Genomic DNA, 22,167 nt, shown 5'->3' on the forward strand with positions numbered 1-22,167 from the left:
CATGCAAGGGTGCAGTTTTTTTAATGAAGCTGCATTGAATCGTTTTGTTGTGGGCTACGTGGGCATGGGCAGGCATGGACTGGTAATCGGGCGTACCGGGCATTTTCCCGGTGGGCCGACGTGCTGTTTGGGCCGGCCGCCGGCAGACCCGACATGTATATTAATAATATGTATTATTATTATTATTATTATTATTATTAGCGGTGTTCACAGTAGTAACGGATAAGAAACGCAAGGGAGGCGCAGAGAAACTGCGAAATGTGTCAAACTGACTGACATGTTCCCAACAGCAGGCCCTTCATCTGCTCCGGTGTCTGATGTAAAATATGGTGGTGGTTGTAGTCAGTGACGTGCGGTAGAGTTCATAGCTGGTGAGGCACTGACGTCATCAGAGTCAGATTTACAAATATATACACTCTACAGAGTAAACTCATTGCAAAGGGCTGAAGGAGACTGATTAAGCCAAATAAATTCACCAAGATATATGGAAAAAATATTGATTCTTTGATGAAAAAAATAAAACTAAATTATTTGTCAATTGACTTGTAACAGTTAATGAGTTATGATGGATTTCTGCATTTGTAACACATTCTAAAACTATAACACACATTACGCAGATTTCATTACAACAACAAAACATGAATAATTATCGCTGTCTTACCTCTACTTATAATTTAAGTCCATGCAGCGCTCTTTCTGAACAAAAATATCATAATTTTCCGGTAAAAGTTCTCTGTCTTCTTCAGATTTAAAACTTTCTCAGTCTCAGTTGAGCTCACTGCCAGGGAGGAAAGCCTTTCTTGATCAGTCCTGTTCCAGCTGTATGTTTAGAGTCTTTTTAGTTCTTTACTTGTTTAGCAAAACTCCCTAATAAAACATCCATAACTTCCGGTCACTTTACTGTTTTGGGATCAGGAGCGGTGCTCCTTGAGCGCCCCCTGTCTAGAGGCCAAGGAACTGCCGGCCTCACCTACAACCCGTTCTTTGCCTTTTATGATCGCGCGCAGCACGAAAACATGTTACCTGCACACAGTATGATGATCAAAACGCAATTTGTAATCCACATATATTAAATTGTGGAAAATCAGTTCATAACTGTTTGAACAATTGAATTTATGATCTAGAGACAGGAAGATGCACCATAGAATGGAAGCCAGCGCAGTTAACATGGGATTGCGCAATCCCAGGGGAGGCCAAGCTCACTGCGGCCTCACCAGCTTCGCAATCAAGCGCCACCAAGGATTTACATGAAAAACAGCAAAAAGTCTGCGATTTTAAAGAAAATATGATCAAAAATGAGGAAATTAGATAAAAAATAACTTTTATTACAAATGACTGAGTGAATCACAATTTATATTATGTTATTATATATTTTCTTTCTTTCCATGATGACAAGTGAGGCCTGGTCTTCCCTGACTGCACGTCACTGGTTGTAGTGGAGGGAACGGCGAACCGAGCAGTGAACATGTCAGTGCAGCTGCTGCATTATCAGAACCTGCGGTAAGCCGGACAGTTTTCAGAGCTCCAAACTATGTAATGATGATAGGAACCAATGATAAACCAACCAACCCCTTGATGAGTATGATAAAATAACATAACCCCAAAAATTGCCCACTGTGCTAACAGATTCTACAGCGGCTAAACATGTTCTCAGATGCTTATCATCTCCTTGGGCTTGCTTATAAGTTCTTGCTGACCCTTTCCCTTACCCAAGTGGCCTGTGAAAAAACCTTCTCTACGCTCAAGTTCATCAAGTCCAGACTTAGGAGCAAGCTGTCTGCAAGCAAGCTGGAGGCATTTATGTTGATGGCCACTGAAAAAGACATCCTCAGGGCACTGGACACAGACACAGTGATAGATAAGGTGGCTGAGAAGAGTGGGTTGCTGACAAAGCTGCTCTTGTAAATTAGTAAGGTGAGAAGAACTTCTTAAATTTATTATGAATAATAATAATACTATTCTGTGCAACGTTTGTCTAATCTTTATTCCTTACAGTATCTGGAAGACTGAATAGATCTGATGAGCAACTTACAATAACTTCTTATGATGATGTAACGTGATAATATGTGTGATTGACCGTGACACCTCTCTCTCGAGCACGAGGAAGTAGAGAGGAGGAGAAGGCGCGAGCAAGTAGGAGAGAGGAGAGAGAGAGAGCGAGAGACTAGCGTAAGGATAGAATAGATATACGGACAGTCTAGCTTATCTAGCTCATTCTATGCATATCTATCCTATCTCTCTCTCTCTCTCTCTCTCTCTCTCTCTCTCTCTCTCTCTCTCTCTCTGCTGGAGTTTACATTTTACAGTGTTAATAAATTAAGATTTTGGAAGTATTTCAAGTGTCCACTCTCACTCATTTCTATTAACCTGGCTTCAATGTATTGCACAGTTGGTATACACTTTCAGTACACAAAACAAAATGTGGTGGGCCAGTCTAATCCAAAATGCCAGCGCTGATTTTTTTGTCCCAGTCCACCCCTGCGGCATGGGTTTTATCGGGGCTAACTGCATGAGCCCCATATGATTAATCTAAAATGGGACCCATATTGTTGGCCCATTTTGACTAAATATATGGCCCCTATTCATCATTAGAACCGCGTGTTAACGTCAAATAAACATGCAAGCATATCGAGTTTTTATTATTATTATTATTTATTTATTTTATTTTTTTGAATGTTGGTGAGGCGGTAGCGTGAGCCGCCTCGCCAAGATAGCGCTGCGGGAAACCCTGATGTTCATACTTTCACTGTGTTAGTCATTGTTTGTACTGCCGTTTTTTCGACTTTTCGTTGCGTTCGCCTGTCTGCTAAGCTCAAAACAACCGCGCCTGGCTTGACGTAGAAACCAGAACAGCTGAGCATCTTTATGACAGTGCACTTTTACTTTCGCCCTCTGGGGGGAGCCTCGCTGGAAAATCAACCCCGGTTGCATAGTATACCTTTAACAGTAATTTCGTCAATGTGCTTTCAAATTTGGCTGGAGAAATGAAGCAATTTGTTGAAAAAAGCAATTTTAAGTACATTCATAGAAACAAATGCAATATTTCTCAGTGGCGTGTGTGAGAGTGACATGATGAGGATGTGTTCTTACTATTATATTATTTGAAGATGGTCTCAAAACATTTAATCACAGTAACTACTGGGTATTTATTGTCTGGAAAAATTTATTGTGACCGGCCTACCTTAAATTGATAAATAAATTAACAATTAATAAATTAACAATTGGCATTTTGTCCATGTATAAAATTAAGCATATAAGCTACATATGTGTGAAACAATAACAAATCTATTAATGAAAACAAAATGCATCTTGTATCATGATTTTCAAATGTCTTGTAATGGTCATTATACTTAATCAGATCAGAATCAGATATACTTTAATAATCTCAGAGGGAAATTGCTGTTTCAGATTCAACCGACATCACATATATACATTACAAACATTACGGGGGGAGACGGTTTACTGAAGCCATGCTGCCAAGGACACTGTTTACACTGTGCCCACAGGGCGCTGCCCTTGAATCTGTGGAAAGACAGTTGCCACAATAGGGGAGGAGAAGAATGGGGAAAAAAAGACAAATAAATCACACCCTATCCTCTCACGGTACAGTGTGAGATATCCGACAAAAAAATCTTATTTGTGCACGAGAAGCACAAATAAGATGAGAAACACATATAGCAGAAGGTAAAGATTGGAGACTAGTCGTGTGTAAGTTCATCTGTTTTTGTGAGCATCAGTTATGTGTGTTTGTTTGGGTGAAGTGTTTATATTTCCATGAACATTCCATGAACACTCACCAGAGGCCAAATCCAATAAGTAGAAATCCAAGTATCATGAATCCAAATGTAAACGTTTCTACGTCCAAGAATAACAAAGTCGAAAGACACACCATTTTCCATCCTAGAATGTAGGGTGTATCCCATGAGATGAGTCGAATCGGGACCGGACGAGTCCCCCTTTCTTTGCCTACCCGTCGAAAAAATTTGGTCAATAGCATTGAGAGACCAGCTTACCAATTCTTTATTTTTAGTAATCTTTTAGGTTAAAAACCGAGACTTCAATTTTTGGTTTTATTCACATAGTATTATTTCACTGTGTTAAAGGTATACTATGCAACCGGCGTTGATTTTCCAGCGAGGCTCCCCCCAGAGGGCGAAAGTAAAAGTGCACTGTCGTAAAGATGCTCAGCTGTTCTCCTGGTTTATCCGTCAAGCCAGGCGCGGTTGTTTTGAGCTTAGCAGACAGGCGAACACAACGAATACCAAAGTCAAAAAAGCGGCAGTACAAACAATGACTAACACAGTGAAAGTATGAACATGCACACAGAGAGAGAGAAACCATTCCAATGCAGTGTTTCCCCTAGGAATTTGGGACGACCAGCGGAGCGGGGGGAGACAAACTTTGCGCCGCTGAGTGGCTGAGCGGAGCGGGGGAGAGACAAGATTTGCGCCGCTGACCAGCTGAGCGGAGCGGGGGGGAGACAAACTTTGCGCCGCTGAGTGGCTGAGCGGAGCGGGGGGGAGACAACCTTTGCGCCGCGGAGCGGGGGGGGGGGGAGAGACAAGCTTTGCGCCGCTGAGCGGAGCGGGGGGGAGACAAACTTTGCGTCGCTGACCGGCTGAGCGGAGCGGGGGGGAGATGCGCGCATATCGAGTTAGTTTTATTTTTTTATTATTATTTTTTTGGAATGTTGGCGAGGCGGTAGCGTGAGGGAAACCCTACAATGTTACTTACAATCGCATCAGCAGAAACGCAAGGTCAGCCTTGCAGCCTTCTATGTTCACCCGTGTACGACTCCTCTCTCTGTCCAGAGCCCTTTTCCTCTTTCTTGCCTGCTCCGACATGGGCTTTCGCTGTTTTGTCGCTTGTTCCGCCATGATAACTGCACAAATATCGCCACTGCGCTAGCAACGAGCACACCTTTCACTGCGGGCGTGTAGCAGTTGTCGCCGTAAAGCAAGACCGACTCTCGCGATGCACACGAGACTACTGAGCCTGTGAGTGCGGGCCGAGTGCTCCTGCAATTGCAAGTGCGGTATTTCCCCCACAGACCACCACGGCGGCCGAGAAAACCTTAGTTCAACCTGAAATGACTAATTTAATCATCCAAAACGGTATGGAACATATTAATTAACTGAAAAATGTTGCATAGTATGCCTTTTAAGAGCTTAGTTTTGATAGCTGACAAAATTTTAAAGTAATATTGTTTGTATTTCAAACAATATTAACAAAATAACTCTACAAAACCATGTTTGATCCCTTCTTATATCAGTTTTATATAGATGGATATTTTCAATTTAAAAGAAGAATCTAGTGTGTGTTCATAATAAAGACTAGAGTGCTTTTATTTTTGGCAGATCACTGCAAGCATTTTTGCCCCAGGAAGGGGGAGATGCAAATCTCATTCATGTTACATAGTACTAAAAGTAAAACACTAATACAGTTTTTACCTATGCTTGTTATTTAGGGGCACTTAAAATAAATGGATTCATCCATGGAATCACACATAAAGATACAGAAAAAGCACCCTCAAAGTACTTTACTGGAGCCTGTGACAGAAGTGGAAATAGAAAAGTTAGAGCGACTAAGGAGGCTGCCAGTTCAAACTCGGGTGGGCAGGTCTTCCAAGATGGATAGTTTCAATAATATATGAGAATTTTCAAGTTCAAGCATGCATGTGTCGTGTAGGTTATTCTCAACAATGTTGTCAACAATGACAAAAAGGTGTTGATCAAGATCTATAAATGTGTGTGTGCGTGTGTATGTATGTGCTAGTAAACAAGTTTGTTGTTTTCAAAAAGTCATGTTAACAATTTTGTAGATCTTTTTGGTTACCAGCGCAATTCTTGTTGTGGCACTATTTGCTCTGTGTTAATGAAGTTCTTATAATTGCTGAGGTATAAAATAACTTCTGACAATATTTCAAATTACCAAATAAAAAGCCTTGACCAAAATACATTTTTCATCTCTCTCTATCTTTTTTTATTTTGTGCTAAAGCATTTTAGGACTTTGGTTTGTTTAAGATTGCATATCTATGAATGTAATTCACTTCCAGGTTAGGTGAGAACGACCCCATAGTTCCTACAGGATTAAGGCATCTGGCTCCCACTGAAAACCCAGTCAGGGCCTGTTAAACCCATATGGGCTAAAGCATATGGGCCCATCATGGAAAATGTGGAAGTGCACATTTGTTACCCATGCTTGCCCAGTTGAAGACCTATTAAGGCCAAGTAAACATTCCTGAAAGCACCCTAGTGGACCATAGATGGGCCTCATGCAAGATAATCATCTGGACCACACTGAAAACCCAGTCAGAGCCCATTAAAATTTACATGGGCAAACCCATGTAGGGCCACCATGGAAACCGTGTACAAACCCTTTTGGGACCCATATTGCCTGCCCTCTTTTATCAGGTATGGGGCCCACCTAAGTATGCTGGCTGGGGTGTTCCAATCATTTCCATGGCCGTAGGTGTATAAAATCAAGTACCTAATAATGCAGACTGTTTTTATAAACATTTGTGAAAGAATGGGTCACTCTCAGGAGTTCAGTGAATTCCAGCGTAGAACTGTGATAGGATGCCACTTGAGCAACAAGTCCAGTCTTGAAATTTCCTAGCTCCTAAATATTCCACGGTCACCTGTCAGCTGTATCATAAAAAAATTTAACTGTTTGGGAACGACAGCAACTCAGCCATGAAGTGGTACGTCACGTAAACTCATGGAGCGAGGTCAATGGAATTGCAAAGAGGTCACCAACTTTTTGCAGAGTCAGTCACTACACACCTCCCAACTTCATGTGGTCTTCAGATTAGCTCAAGAACAGTGCGCAGAGAGAAGCTGTAATCATGAATGAATGTTCGCACTTTAGAAGATGATCAGTAGCTCCTGAGGAAGGTTGTATTTCTTGAGTTGCAACATGAAGTACAATCTCTGCTGGGCCTTCGTACAGATGGTGTCAATGTGTAAGGACCATCTCAGGTCCCGGAAGAGGGTGATTTCTAGGAACTGGAAGTGATCCACAGTAGACACAGTGTTGTTGAGGATAGTGTGGGGGCATAGAGGGTGGGATTCTCCTGAAGTCCACTCTCATCTCTATGGTATTTAGGAGGTTTAGATTTTTTTCCTCATCTTCTGCCTGCATCAAGACTTCCTCTATTGACCACCAGACTCACGAGATCGAGTATTCACGCAAGAGTATGTTGCTTAAATTCTAAATGTTCCAGCAGTATAAACAAGCCGGCAATAAAAGTAAAGCTGCAGTTGTTGTTCGAACAAGCTCACAGATGATTGCTGTTTAATTTTCGTATCTGCTGTACTTCTGAGCTCCTATCATTGGTAAGTACACAGAATATTGAAATGTTTTATTGATTTAACTGTGAGTTTTGAGTTTACCTTGCGGTTTGGAGATTTTATTTTGTATTTTCCCCAAAGTGGACGTGTTGTACTTTGCCAAAGTGTCTCTCTTTCTGTCTGACTCTTGGATTTCCAATCAAAATGCTGCATAACTCTGACCAAGATAGAACAGGTATTTGACTTGGTCAAAGCTACGCAGTCCAGCTGCAGAGGACTGCAAGCCGGTCTACCCGGCTCCTTTCACTTCAACCAGATGTAATTGCTACGACATGATTTTTCATTGGGTCACACATATTGGATAGTTTGGTGTGTTTCGGTCTTGAGTCTACACACATGTCCTTGCATTAAAGTTTATTTTGTGAACCAATCAGAGCTAGTCCCAAAGTGCAGACTTTAGTCTGCACTTAGTTTGTATCGAGTATTCCCACAAAGGTGTTAACGGCTCTCCTCTGGTGGAATGAGTGCCATTTGCAAATCAAAAGAATGTGGTTTGGTGACTTCAGCTGGTGTGCTGAGGTTTCCTTGTTTGAGCTGCCTCCCTTTGTGTTGTAAAGGAGCTTTTTCAAGGAGTTGAGTAATTTACAAAATTTCTGTGGGGATAAATAGAGCAGGCACAGCACAGCACATCACATCATGTGGCAGATTATGCAAATTAGGCGATGACGTCATTCAGCGACTTTTAGCACAGCCAATAGCTACTTTCCTTACTGAGGAGTTGGCAACACTGCTCCTGACTCCAAGCTGTTGAGACACACACCTCCAAACCCTCTGAGGACCAGCACTCAAGGAGAGGGGGAGCCATGTGACTGAAGGCCTCCAGGAACCATCCATGGGGCCTGGAAGAGGTCGCGAGCTGAGTGAGAATGAGCCTTTCTGAAACTCAGTTCCTCCCTGGCATAGGGAGAAACTGCCAGCCAATTCAAAGATAAGTCTCTCACTTCTGCTCAAAACAGATGCCGAAGTGAAGGAATCCGTCTATGCCAGCTTTGTTCTGCTTTCTCAGCGCACCACAGACTGAGCTGGTTCCAGGCAACGTAGAGCTGAAAAGCCGGCACAGAAGCCACCTCCCCATGCCGAGGAGAAGTCTGCTTAAATCATGACTGCAACCGGGGTCAGAGAATGCGCCAGGGACCAGGCCTCCGACCCCGACAACGCTGTTAGCTCATGCTACAGAGCTAACGCTGGCCCGCCAACAACTTCCCTCCTTCAACGCTCCTCCCGTGAATGGCCAAAGCTGTACAGAACTGACACAAGTTTGGGAAGTGGGCTGAGGGTGAAGTAAAAGGTTTATTGGGAAATGTTTTGTAAGCCGTTTGTACACATGGTGCTTTAGAACAAAGCGCTAACGAAATAGCTCACGGTTAACCTGACTCCGCCAGATGGATTTGCTCCGCATATCCATCTGGAAACCTTCCATTGAAGTAATTTTGGGAAGGGGCGAAAATACTGGTTAGTCCTATGTTGGTGATAGAAGGGCCAGATAAACCAATCAGATCAACAAAGTATATGACGTACTAACAGCGACGACGAAAACACAACCACAAGCTCTTGCCGAAACCAGTCGGGAGAGGAGCAAAAACATCTTTTCCTCTGAGAAAAGCCTCCAGAGCAGTGTTTTGCTCTTCTTTCAGTGAAGAAATACTCTGTAATTCCGATAAAACTTGCTCGATAGCCACGCTAATGCTAGTTTCATCGGCTGAAGCCGCCATGTTCTTTAGACTGAACTGTCGCGCTTCTCATTGCGTCACACCTCAACCCGCCTCAAAGCCAACGCTGATTGGACGTTCGTTTGGTGAACTGCTCCAAATTTTCTTTAACGGAAAGTAGCCAGACTGATCTGCGAGTGAAACCTTGAAAACTTGCGAGATCAGGATGGTCTCACGAGGCTTCGTTTCATAGTATTGCTCAGGGCTCTCAACTCTCACGCATTGACCGTGTGACACACGCATTTCACTGACTTCTCACGCTCACACGCAACACATGGCATTTCACACGCATAAAAATCACAAAGCCCATCTGGGCTGCAGACGACAAAACTCCGCCGTCTGCTGAACTGTTTTGGCTTCTTTCACAACTTGTGGCCATCAGTAATTCCTGCTGCAGTTCGTGTTAACAGAGCATCAGGAAGAGCGATCAGTATTATGAATGATTTTAGTCTTAACCAGTGGTGAAAGTGAGCCGGTAAGGTCCTGTACGCAGGGGAGGGGGTTGGGCAGTTAAAGTCAATAGGAGAGTTAGTCGCTGTGTTTCATGCTCTTTCGTTTTTAACAACATAGAATCAGTGGCGCTTCGGTGGGCTGCTGCCTTGCGCTTTGATTCAGGTGCGCACTTTTAAGGGTAATTTTAAAGAACTTGTAACATCAGGGCTTCATCTCAGACCTGTCAGTCCTCCTCTCCCCTCTATAGGAGTCCTTTACAGTATTTATGCATTTTCCCCAATGTTTATCCCTCGCACGCAGTGCACCAACGGGGGTAAAATCCACCCACCTCACCGCCCAGAGTGCACTGACGAGAGCAATAGAGAGATTTGTCTGGTCAGCGCGGCGACTGAGATGAGAAACCTGTCGCTCAGCCTGAATCACCAATCAGGTTATAGATCTACAATGATAAACAATTCCATAGATGAATGTTTAACAGTGTAATAATTCAGTCAATAACTTAAAACTACTTTATTTTATTCAGCATTATTTTAACAATTGTGTGTTTTTTATGTTTTAATCCACTAACTGAACAATAAAGTATTAATACGTCTCTTTCTCTTTTTAACAAAAGTAATACATGTCTACTTCAATGTCTGGTGGGATAAAAATGAGATGGAGTTGACTCCACTGACTCTTCCAGGGTCCAGTTAGCCACGCCCCCAAACAAGCCCCGCCCCCCAAATTAACATAATCTCATAATCTTGATAAAAATTGAGAGGTCTGGTATTGCTAATATCATTTGAGTGTGTCTTTCTTTGGGTATAACAAGGTTACCTCCACAAGGGTTTCATACATTGATGGGACATTAATGTTTACGTTATCCAGCCACTCATTATGACTAAAAATAAAGCAAAAGCTTTCATTTGTTAGCGCCGAGCGTCCGCTAGCCGACAAGCTATTAGCCTTGCTAACATCCGTTTCGGACATTTCAAAAGGAGTTCCTTTTAAAGCATATAGCGTAACTGTTCTGCTCCGCCATCCTCCGATGGTGTTATGAGCCTTATTCCCGCATCAGTATGGTATATTAATGGCGGTAGATTTTAACCAGGTTAGCGATGATCGCTGTAGCGACCCCTAGCGGCTGGAGGTAGAATTGCATAAACAAAGGCAAGCGATTCTGAATTAAATGATTTTTACAGGACAAACCGGTCCTCAGAATATTATTTCAACAAATAATGTTCCGTTTAACTTGGGCTTTGCATTGTGAATGGGTTGAAACACATGCCCAAATGTTTTTCTAACCCGATTCCATGCTTTTCGGAATCAGATCTTCAGTGAACAAGGATTCACTGAAGTATTCTGATTATGACCAATTTGTTTTGTTTGTCTTTTGTTTGTTTTTGGCAAGTAAATAGTTCCTTAGCTTAGCTTCTTTTATCTTCCTTTTGCTTAGTAGTTTAGTTAAGTTTCACTAGCCTAGTAGAGAGGATTTATTAATCGAAATATTGTCTTATTTCAGATAAACAGCATTACATAGTGATGTTCTCTGGATGTTCATTTTATTTCTGTTATTAAATTCTTGGACTTGAAAGAAGTCTTTTAACAGCAGGTTTTGCTGTTAAAAGATCGCTAGTGCTCGAATTCACCCCTTTCAACCATTGTTGCTTAAGAGCTGATCATCACCAGACAATACTTAACAGAGAGTTATTTATGAAACATTAAATAACTTTAAACAGTGTATAATTGCACAACAGGTAGAAAGTTGACATCTCCGAAGCCCAGAAAATAGGAAGACTGTCATGAGTCAGAAACAGAGGACCCTGAATTCAGCCAGACAAGCAAAGGTTGAATTAAAAAAGGTGATTTATTAACGAAGCAAAAACCAAAAGAGGGCACCAAGCCAAAAAGCAAAGAGGCAGTGTCCAAAAAACTTAAACAGTCCACAGCCAACAACCTAAAATAAACTGGTCAGAAGTCAGGCTGGTCTATTAACAAAAAGAGCAGAACAGGTCAAATAATCCAGGTAAAAACTAACAGAATCAGGTTGGGTACAGGCAAAACAGGATCAGACTTACTCCAGGCAGGAAAAAACACAAACACAATGATCGGGCAGAGTGCAAGGGACAGAGGCAGGATTAAGTAGGGGAGTGAGCAGGTGAAAGGAATGAAACTAATTAGACTAGGAGGACCTGATCAGGGAAGTGGCTGGAGGTGGAACTGAACTACTGACATGTGAAAACAGGTTAAACTAAAAAACACAGTTCAAGAACCAATCTAGAACACACAATAAATGATAAGGCTCAACCTAAAATGGAACCAAGACTGAAACAGGACACAAGCTAAAATAGAAAAGAACACAAAAACTAAACTAAGGCAGGAACTCAAACTATGACAAAGACACATTTTTTTACTTCAAAAGGGTCTTCTCTGGACCCACTTGACCATGTCAGCTGAGTGAGAAGACAGAAAACAAGTTGGTCTCACTTGCTTTCAAATATAGAGCCTGTTCGATAGGGGGTGTGTCCATGGCAGCGTGACAAAGAGATGCCATTTGAAAAAATCAACAAGTCGGCCAAGCACAAGCAAAATAAACAGAGAAACTTTGAAGGAGTTTCTTTTTTTTTCTTGTTTTATTACAAAACATGTTAGGTGAAGTTATGAAGAAGCCACTCAAAGCTGTTCAGAAGTTCAGAACTGTTTTAGAAGTTTTAAAATGGTAAACATTGTGTTTAAACTTGGCCTGTTTTCATCTTAAAACCCAGCCAACTGGTCTTTGTATGCTGGGGATGGGCAAAGCCACAGCTACTTGTATGCAAACTTTGTTTGGCTCCGCAGAGGCTTTTGCTATTTGTGTCAGCCACTAAGCTTCGTACTTGAAGAAAACACATGGCTAATTATGCAGCTACTTAATGTTTTGAAAGAGAAACAGTGAGTTTCTGTGGCTGGTGAAGCTGGACCAAGCTGAACAGGTCGCCCAACAACTAAAACGCGGCCGTTACAGAATCAGAATCAGAAATACTTTAATAATCTCAGAGGGAAATTATTTAACGGAGCGTGGCTGTGGCAGTAAATGTTCTCCAGGACTGATACTGGACTGTCTTCAGATTAAGCTTTTTTTATAATAAAATAAAGAATTTCAACAACATAAAAACGTAGGAAAAGTAACAAAATAAGATTTGCAACAACATATTCTATAACAAAACACAAAGGGCAATCAAAAAGGAACAGGAAAATGCAATAGATTATCCAGTCCTGTCCCTGTGTTTACATACAAATCCTAAATCAAAATAGTGATTTAATATATAGAGATACACATACGTGCATATATAGTTGTATCCACATATGTCAATGTACCTGCAGATAAATTTACTCTATTACATACAGATCAGTGCTTAGTATACATACACATCTAAATTAATAGTTGAAATTATATTTTATCTCATTCATTTTTATATACATTATTTATGTACTACTTATATTTTCTCTTGAATTGTGCAATATTTTTACTTTGCTTAGTTTCATCATCTAAGCCATTCTATAAAATCGTTCAATGAACTAATATGCATATGCAAGTATGTTGCAAACACATGGTTGCTTTTAGGTCATACCTTTCCTCTTTATTGTTAAATAGATTAAGAATTTTCTTTGTAAACATATTGTTTCAACCTTTGAATACTTGGACAGTTTAAATTGTACCAAGTCCATAAATTTCACAAGTTGTGATTTTTAAAAAAGTTGATTTGTGGCTTCATGATACCAAACATCTATCCATCCATCCATCCATCCATCCATCACGTCTATCCCTTGTGGGGTCGCAAGGGGTGCTGGTGCCTATATCCAGCTGTCAATGAGCGAGAGGCGGGGTACTCCCTGGACAGGTCGCCAGTCTATCACAGTGCAACACAGGCAAACAGGACAAACAACCATTCTTGCATACACTCACACCTATGATACCAAACAATATTTAACTACTCGCCTTATTTCTCCCTTATTTCTCTCTTTTGTATTGTGTTTGTACCCCGGACGTCAACTCAATACTCTAAATATAACAGTAACATGGTGCTGTAAAGAGTGTCCAAAATGTTGTTGTTCAAGATGTGCCCTGTTATGGTTTTAGACATCTTATTACACACGTGTTTGATATAGGGTTTCTAACAGAGCTTATGGTCCAGAATTACACCAACAATCATATTCATAGACTCATTCATTTAATACATTATTGATTTTCGGTTGAACAGTTGTATATGTTGTGTCATGATGTTAAAGCCATGATGAGAAAAAAAAAAAATCAGATAGGATTGGAAGCAAAATTAAGTTTTACAGGCACCAAGGACCCGCCCCTTGGTGTCATATAAACTGGGTTTATTAAACATTAGATCTCTGTCAGGAAAATCCCTTTTAATTAATGACTTCATTATTGACAATAATCTTGATGTAATGTTTTTAACAGAAACATGGTTACATGAATCTAATGAAGAAGTTATTCTGTTGGAGTCGACACCTCCAAACTACAACTTTCTTTTTGAGAGCAGACAGCAAAGGAAAGGTGGAGGAGTGGCAACATTGTTTAATGATTCACTAAAGTGTAAAAAGGTGTTTTGGGGAAAATTCGACTCTTTGAACATTTGGCTCTCCAGGTAAAGAGCCCGGTACGAACTATGTTTCTGAATGTTTACAGGCCTCCTGAGTCCACATCAAACTTTTTTAATGATTTTAGTGACCTCCTGTCTGTGATATGTGTTGATTATGACTGTTTAATTATTGTGAGAGACTTCAACTTTCACGTTGACAACCCTGAAGACAGAAGTGCAAAAGAATTGTGTGACACACTTAGAAACTTTGGTTTAACTCAACATGTTAAACAGCCAACACACAAACAGGGACATATTTTAGACTTGATCATCACTAAAGGTCCAAAGATTTCTAAGGTCAATGTAACTGATGTTGCCCTATCTGATCACTTTTCTGTTACCTTTGAAAGCATAATTACCAGTGACTCATTTAGCCAAAGGGACATCATAAGAAAACGCACCTTTAAGGACAATGCCACAGAAACCTTTATTCAAGATTACTCTGCTACTTCAACCTTGGGCTGCAACTCAGTAGATGAGCTAGTAGATAACTTTCATTCTAAAGTCTCAGACATCATTGACTGCATTGCTCCAGTTAAAGTGAAAGTTCTTTCCAGGAAGAAAAAATCTCCAGCAGTTAGAGGTGAAAAAGGGGAGTGTCAAATAGCTGAACGCAGGTGGAGAAAGAACAGACTCCAGGTTCACTATGACATCTATAAAGAGAGACTTTACAGATATAACTTACCATTGAAAAATGGTAAGAGAGAATCTTTCTTCTCTGAGAGAAGAGAATCTTTCTTCTCTGAGATCATTAAGAAAAACATTAGTAATTCTCATGTCCTATTTGCCACAGTCGACACGTTAACAAATCCTCCTGTGTCCGTGACTTCCGAACTCCACTCCACCAGGGCCTGCTAACTTCTTTACTGAGAAAATCCTAAAAATTAGAGGATCACTTTGTACTACCATATCGACACCAGAACCAATGCTGTATTCAGCTGGAACTATTTCTGACAAAATGTCCCAATTCAGCCAAATAAACCCCAAAAGCTTAGAGGAGATCATTCAGCAGCTAAGTTCCTCCTCCTGCTGCCTTGATATTCTACCCACAGTTTTGTTTAAGAAGTTTTACCTGTCATAGCGGCTGATTTGACTCAGATAATAAACGCGTCCCTTCTGTCGGGTGTTTTCCCCCAGTCCCTAAAAACAGCAAATATCAAACCACTGCTGAAAAAGAACAATTTAGACAAACTTCTACTCTAGAACTACAGGCCCATCTCAAACCTCCCCTTTATCAGTAAGATTATTGAAAAAGCTGTGTTTCAACAATTAAACATCTTCTTAACAACGACCAGCCGTTTTGATGTTTTCCAGTCTGGCTTCCATGCTCACCACAGTACAGAGACCGCCCCTATCAAGGTGTTTAATGACATCCATATAAATACAGACTATGGAAGAACCACTGTGCTGGTACTATTGGATCTCAGTGCAGCATTTGTTACTGTCGATCACTCCATCCTGTTAGAACGCCTGGGTCGGCCTCTCTGGTACAGCTCTCAACTGGTTTAAATCCTACTTAAAGAACAGGGACTTTTTTGTATCAGTAGGTAACTTTATGTAACCCAGGCGTAAAAACCTGGTTTAACTAATAGATTTACAGTAAATGATTTCTACATAAAAATTATAAATGTTATTTTTAATTTATTCACATTTTCATTTATTTATTTTTGTAGCTAATCTTCTGTTTCATTATTAGTTTTTCATGTTTATATTAAGAAAATAGATTGAAAATGTCGTGCAACGTCACTCAGCTTAACCAAGCAGAATTCATGTACACATGCAGCAGCCAATGAGATGTCACGTTCAGCCACTGTGTCTGCGCGCTACTTATCTATTTCTTTTTCCGTCTGAAGCCGAGCACAGACACACCACACAAGAGTTCTTTGGAAAAAAACGTAATAAGTACGGGAGTTAAATAAAACACTCAGCTGTTGTCTATAGTGGTGCAACGTAGGAGGAGTCCAGTGCCACTTTGAACTAGAAAAAACAAGTGCTGAAACGGTGGCAACGGACAAGCCTTTTGACCGCGCTGGGATTGAGCTGTGACATCACATTCTTGCAGTGTGTATGCTGCAAATCGGTCAGGTCTTTTGATGTATGGTCAAGATCCGTGGAGATTCGTGTTTGTGTTTTTATTGTGGCTGTTTGAGTTAATTAAGCCGGGCTCTGTTCGGACCTAACTTAATAATATATTTGATAAATCAAAGGTGGGTTACATTTACATCAGAGATGACAAAAATCACATGTGGGGTTCCCCAAGGGTCCATCCTGGGTCCCCTTCTCTTCAATATCTACATGCTCCCTCTTGCTCAGATCATAAAAATACAACAACATCAAATGCCTAGAAGAAATCAATACCTGGATGTGTCAAAGCTTTCTTCAATTGAATAAAAACAAAACTGAAGTAATAATCTTTGGACAAATAGAGGAGAGATCAAAAGTTAGCACACAGCTTCAGTCGCTTCAACTAGAAACCACTGATCAGGCCCGAAATCGGGGCGTAGTGATGGACTCAGACCTGAACCTCCAAAAGCATCTAAAGACAATTACAAGGTCGGCTTTCTATCACCCGAGGAACATTTCCAGGATTAAAGGACTAATGTCTCAGAAGGATCTGAAAAAACTAATCCATGCTTTTATATTTGGTAGAATTGATTACTGCAACGGTGTTTTCACAGGATGCCTATAATGTGGATCAGACAGCTACAGCTGATCCAGAACGCTGCTGCCCGTGTCCTCACCAAGATTAAGAAAGTAGCGCACATAACCCCAGTTCTAAAGTCATTACACTGGCTCCCTGTATCTCAGAGAATAGACTTTAAAATACTCCTGTTAGTCTATAAATCCCTGAATGGCTTAGCACCTAAATACATGACAGACTTGTTATCAGTGTATCAACCCTCCAGACCACTAAGGTCTTCTGGCTCTAGTCTGCTCTGCATACCTAGAACATGAACCAAACACGGAGAAGCAGCATTTAGTTCCTATGCTCCACTTATCTGGAACAAACTTCCAGAAAACTGTAAAAGTGCGGAAAGCCTGAGTTCTTTTAAATCAAGATTAAAAACATATTTGTTTAAAATTGCCTTCGACTGTTCTAGTTAAACAGTTTTACTGTTTTTAATGTTCTTTTTTGTTTCTAGATTCTATCCCTACTTGCTTTTAATCCTATATTTTAATCATGTAAAGCACTTTGCATTGTCTCTGTACTGAATTGAGCTATATAAATAAATTTGCCTTGCCTTGCCCCGCCCTCTCAGCGGTGTTCCATCAGTGCTACAAAAGTTTTGCTTCCACAGACAATCGGGCCCGCGCCGGCTGAGACAGGCCAGCCAGCCATGCCCTGCAAGCCACACAGACAATCTCTCTCACACTTCACCACTGCTTCCTGGGACTCTCAAGAAGACAGTCCGCCCTGGACCATCAGCCATGGGGCCCCAAAAGACGAGTAAAAGGGTGCCTCTCTAAAACTCAGTTCCTGCTGTTTCGTTGGGACAGCAATGGGGAAATTCTCGTCCTCTGCAGAGCGGAGGACCTGACTGTCATCGGAATAACTGCCAGCCGAATCAGAGATAAGTCTCTCACTTCTGCTTAAAACAGATGCAGAAGTGAATGAATCCGTCTATGCCAGTTTTGTTTTGCTTCCTCAGCGGACTCCAAACGGAGCTGAAAAGCCGGCACAGGGCCCACTTTCCCAAGCTGAGGGCAAAATCAGGACTGAATGCCGGGGACTCGACTGCAACCGAGTCAGAGACTGCATCAGAATCAGAAATACTTTAATGATCCCAGAGGGAAATTACTGGCAGCACCTTGTACTGGCACCCTGACCACGTATCGGCTAGGCCGCAGAGCCTCAGGCTAGCCCACTGCTGAAAGGACCAACGTATCCCCTACTTTTCACTGCTCTTCCTTGGATGGCCAAAGTGAACCGAACTCACACCAAGGCACCGACAGGTTTGGCAGAGGATGAACAGGGAGAGTTACATGGTTTGTTTGGAAAGTTTGTGTAATGCGTTTTTAAACACAGGGAGCTAATCGACGAAGCTCCCGCTAGCATTCTTCGGGTCATGTCATTTCTGATGTAATTCGAGTGTGTTTTTTTATGGTTATAACAAACGTTATCTCCACAAGGGTTTTATACATTAATGGGATATTGATGTTTGCGTTATCCAGCCTAATCGTTATCACTAAAATAAAGCCGAAGCTTTGAAAATTAGCACCGAAAATCCGCTAGTCAAAATGCTATGTAGCTTGTAGTAACTTCTAGTTCCCTGATAGGCACGAAAAAGGCTTGTTTCAAGCATAAAGTTTGTTTTGTTTTGCTCAGCCATCCTTCGATGGTGCTATGAGCATTATTACTGCATTAATATGGAATATTAATGTCGATTTAAAGCCGTTTTGTTTAACTTTAGGATTAGCCGATTTTTGCGACTGATTGCTACACCAACCCCTAGCTTCCCGGAGGTGTAATCACATTAATAAAATCGAGCATCCCTAAAGTTAATGATTTTACTGAACGAATCAGTCTTTAAAATGTTATTTCCTCAAATAATGTTTTGTTTAACTAAGGATTTGCATTATGAATGGGTTGAAAAGCATACCAAATGTTGTTCTTAATGAGTGAAGCTAATTTAAGCTCATTACATGTCTTTAAGTTGAACTTTGGTTCTTTAACTTAAATAAAATGTTATTTCATGAAACACATGCCAAATGTTGTTCTAAACTAGTTAAGCTAATTTAATTCCATTTCATGTTCTTTAAGTCAGATCTGCAGTGAACCAGGATTCACTGAATTATTCGGATGATCACCACTTCTATGTTGTCTTTTTGCATGTACATAGTTCCTTAGCTTAGCTTCTTTTTATCTTAATTTTGCTTAGTAGTTTAGTTAAGTATCACTAGTCTAGTAGATAGGATTTGTTGATTGAAATATAGTGTTAATTCAGAGAAACAGCATTATATAATGATGTTCTCTGGATGTTAATAAATTCTTGAACTTGAAGAGACGTTGTCACTCCTTATTATATGTGTGTGCAGAGTTTGCTGTTAAAAGATTGCCAGTGCTCGAATCATCCCTTTCAACTATTGTCCTGATATCAGCTTAAGAGCTTGTGTATAATTGCACAACATATAAATTTCTTGATTTCCAAACAACAAAAAAACAGCATTTAACTTCATCAATTTCTATTGACTGGGAATTTCACCGATGGTGCATTCTGAGTCGCAAAAATCTAGGCTGCATGTAAAACTCCTGAGAGAATCTCATTGGACCTTAGAAGGCTGGTAAAAATGGTTACACAACACAAGAGAGCAGACTGAGATGTATGAATTAAGCTTTAGTAGAAAGTCCTTCAGTTTGATCAATGAGCTATGCTCATTAGACGATCAAAAATAACTCATTTTGCTTTTCAGTGCTTTGAGTCCCATTTAGAAATGCATTCTTTTCTTTTTTTGTAAGCCCAAGATCCTGTTATACCTGTTCGATTTTCACTTTTGGTAATGCAGATCAAGCTGAAACCTGGCCTGTTGTTCCCATGTATTTTAAGTGTCTTCATCTCAAGAAATCTTTGTTCCGTTCAATACACCTCTGAAGTAGGTGAGTTTTTTTTGCAAGAAACTATTGGATCATTCAATACATACATTATTGGTCACCCAACATCAAATAATAAAAACAACCCGACATCCAATAATGTTGGGTTTTTGACATCCAAAAATTCAGGATCAATGTCAGGTGTATGCCTTTCAGTGGATATATGAGGGCATTCAAACATGTTGTGTCATCTTGTTCAAAAAGTGACTCATTACCAAAAGTTAACATAGGTAGTTTATTGTGAAAGCCTGAAATTCCTCTTACCTGTTCCTTCTCTTACTTCCACCTTGGCATTTCCTATTAGCCAACGGTAACATGGGAATGTCAAAAGTTTTTTTCCACCCGGAGGTTCTACTGTGATATATCGACAGAACCAGTTGTCTTCAACAAAGTACTTTTCTTTTTCCAGCCGAATCAATAGGACAGATCCTAAAGGTGCATTGCTGTTCACGCTGTATTTATCCACCTGATGAAGAATTGAAAGAAAAAAAGAAAATAGCCATAAACTTGCAAATTGATAACTTCCATCAGGAACATCGTGCACTATTTCGTTTGGACAAAGCTACATTTCTATTTAATGCAATCAATGGATGGATGGGTAACATCTCTCTGCTATAAAAAAAGGGGGAAAACAGAAATAAGGAAACTTTTAAAGGTCCTAAATACATTTCAAAGTAGTTTTTTTTAACATAAAATATTGTGTGGACAATTTCTCTTTGGTTTCCATTTGTGTTTAGTTAAACTTCTCTATACATTTGAATGATATTGGTTATAAAGGTCTTCATGAGGAAGGCTGCAGGTCCAGATGGCATCAGCTCCAGGCTGCTGAAGTGCTGTGCGGATGAGCTGTGTGCCAGCATGAGGCATATCTTCCAGATTGATCTAAAGCAGGGGAGAGTACCACAGCTGTGGAAAACCTCCTGTGTGGTACCAGTGCCTAAGACGGCACACCCCAAAGACCTCAACAGCTAAAGGTCAGTAGCTATTCTTTGATGACTCTGCCATAGTCAGTCTCATTACAGACCAGGGTGAGTCAGAGTACAGACAGTTGATCCACAGCCACCTCATGTTAAATGCAGGAAAAAGAAAGGAGCTGGTGGTGGACGTTCACAGGCGCAGACCCACCTCTGACACAGGTGAACATTCAGAGAACTATAAGTACCTGGGTGTACTTATAGTACAGGTACTGAAAATTAAAACAATAAACTGGACTGGAGTCATAACACTGATGCTCTTTACAGGGAGTGTCAGAACAGACTCTACCTGCTAAGCAGACTGAGGTATTGTGGAGTGTAAAGAAAGCTCCTGAAGACCTTCTTTAACTGAGTCGAGGCATCAGCCACGTTCTATGGTGTGGTATGTTGGAGCAGAACCTGCCTGTCTGAAATCATCAATTATCGTGACTGTCCCCAAGAAACCAATCATCACCTGCCTCAATGGTTATCATCCCTGCTTTCTTCACCCTTTTCACCCAGGACTGTTCTACAGTCCACCCCACAAACACAGTGGTGAAGATTGCGGATGACACAACTGTAGTGTGTCTCATCTCGAACAACGATGGGTTCCTCTACAGGGATGAGGTCAGCAATCTCACACAGTGGTGCTCCAGGAACAACCTGATCCTGAACACCAGTAAAATCAAGGAGGTAATGAAAGGCTACAGGAGGTCCTTGAGGACTGAGCACTTAACACAGGGGGAGGTGGTGGAGCGTGTGGACAGCATTAGGTTCCTGGGTATTCACATCTCCTCTGACCTCTCCTGGACTGTGAACATCTCCCACCTGGTGAAGAAGGCCCAAACACGGCTATTCATCATCAGGAAACTGAAAAGGTCTGGACTTTCCACTAAACTGCTAAAGAACGTCTATAGAGCTACCATAGAGAGTGTTTTATGTCTCAGCATATCAATATAAGAGCTGCACAGTTTCAGGAAAGGAAGGACTTAGCACGAGTGGTGAGAATAGGGCCGGGGATTGTGGGATGCCTTCTGCAGGATCTAAACTCAATTCATGCAGAACAAGTCCAAAGAAGAGCCAGATGCATCTCCACTGGTCCCACCCACCCAGGCAATGCACGGTTTGCACCTCTCCTATAAGGTAAACACTTCAGACGCCACAAAGCTAAAACAAACTTAGAAACAGCTTCTTCCCAAGAGCTGTGAGGGCAATCGCCCCCTGATGGGAGACTACAGTCCAACACTTTAAAATCAATCACCTTAATGCTACACACCACCATCTTTAAATTTCTAAATGCACATTGCTGTAAACAAAGCCTCAAATCATCATTGTACAATAATGATAGTGACAAAACACCACCACCTGTTATTCACGCTAGTTTTAAATGCACAGTATGAAGCATTATGTTACATAACGCGTTTTACAAATATATATATATATATATATATATATATATATATATATATATATATATATATATATATATATATATA

General features: G+C 40.9%; 1 protein-coding gene across 1 annotated transcript in view; it reads right to left on the reverse strand.

Annotated features, from left to right (window-relative positions):
- alox12 (arachidonate 12-lipoxygenase) overlaps nucleotides 1-22,167 on the reverse strand; it is a gene marked incomplete at its 3' end in the record, with an annotated part of 121,759 nt that overhangs the window by 93,902 nt on the left and 5,690 nt on the right. The window contains 1 exon segment of the mRNA XM_036134515.1: nucleotides 19,983-20,184. Coding sequence (XP_035990408.1) covers nucleotides 19,983-20,184 — 202 coding nt within the window.

This window comes from Fundulus heteroclitus, unplaced genomic scaffold, assembly GCF_011125445.2.
Source record: "Fundulus heteroclitus isolate FHET01 unplaced genomic scaffold, MU-UCD_Fhet_4.1 scaffold_84, whole genome shotgun sequence".
NCBI lineage: Eukaryota > Metazoa > Chordata > Actinopteri > Cyprinodontiformes > Fundulidae > Fundulus > Fundulus heteroclitus.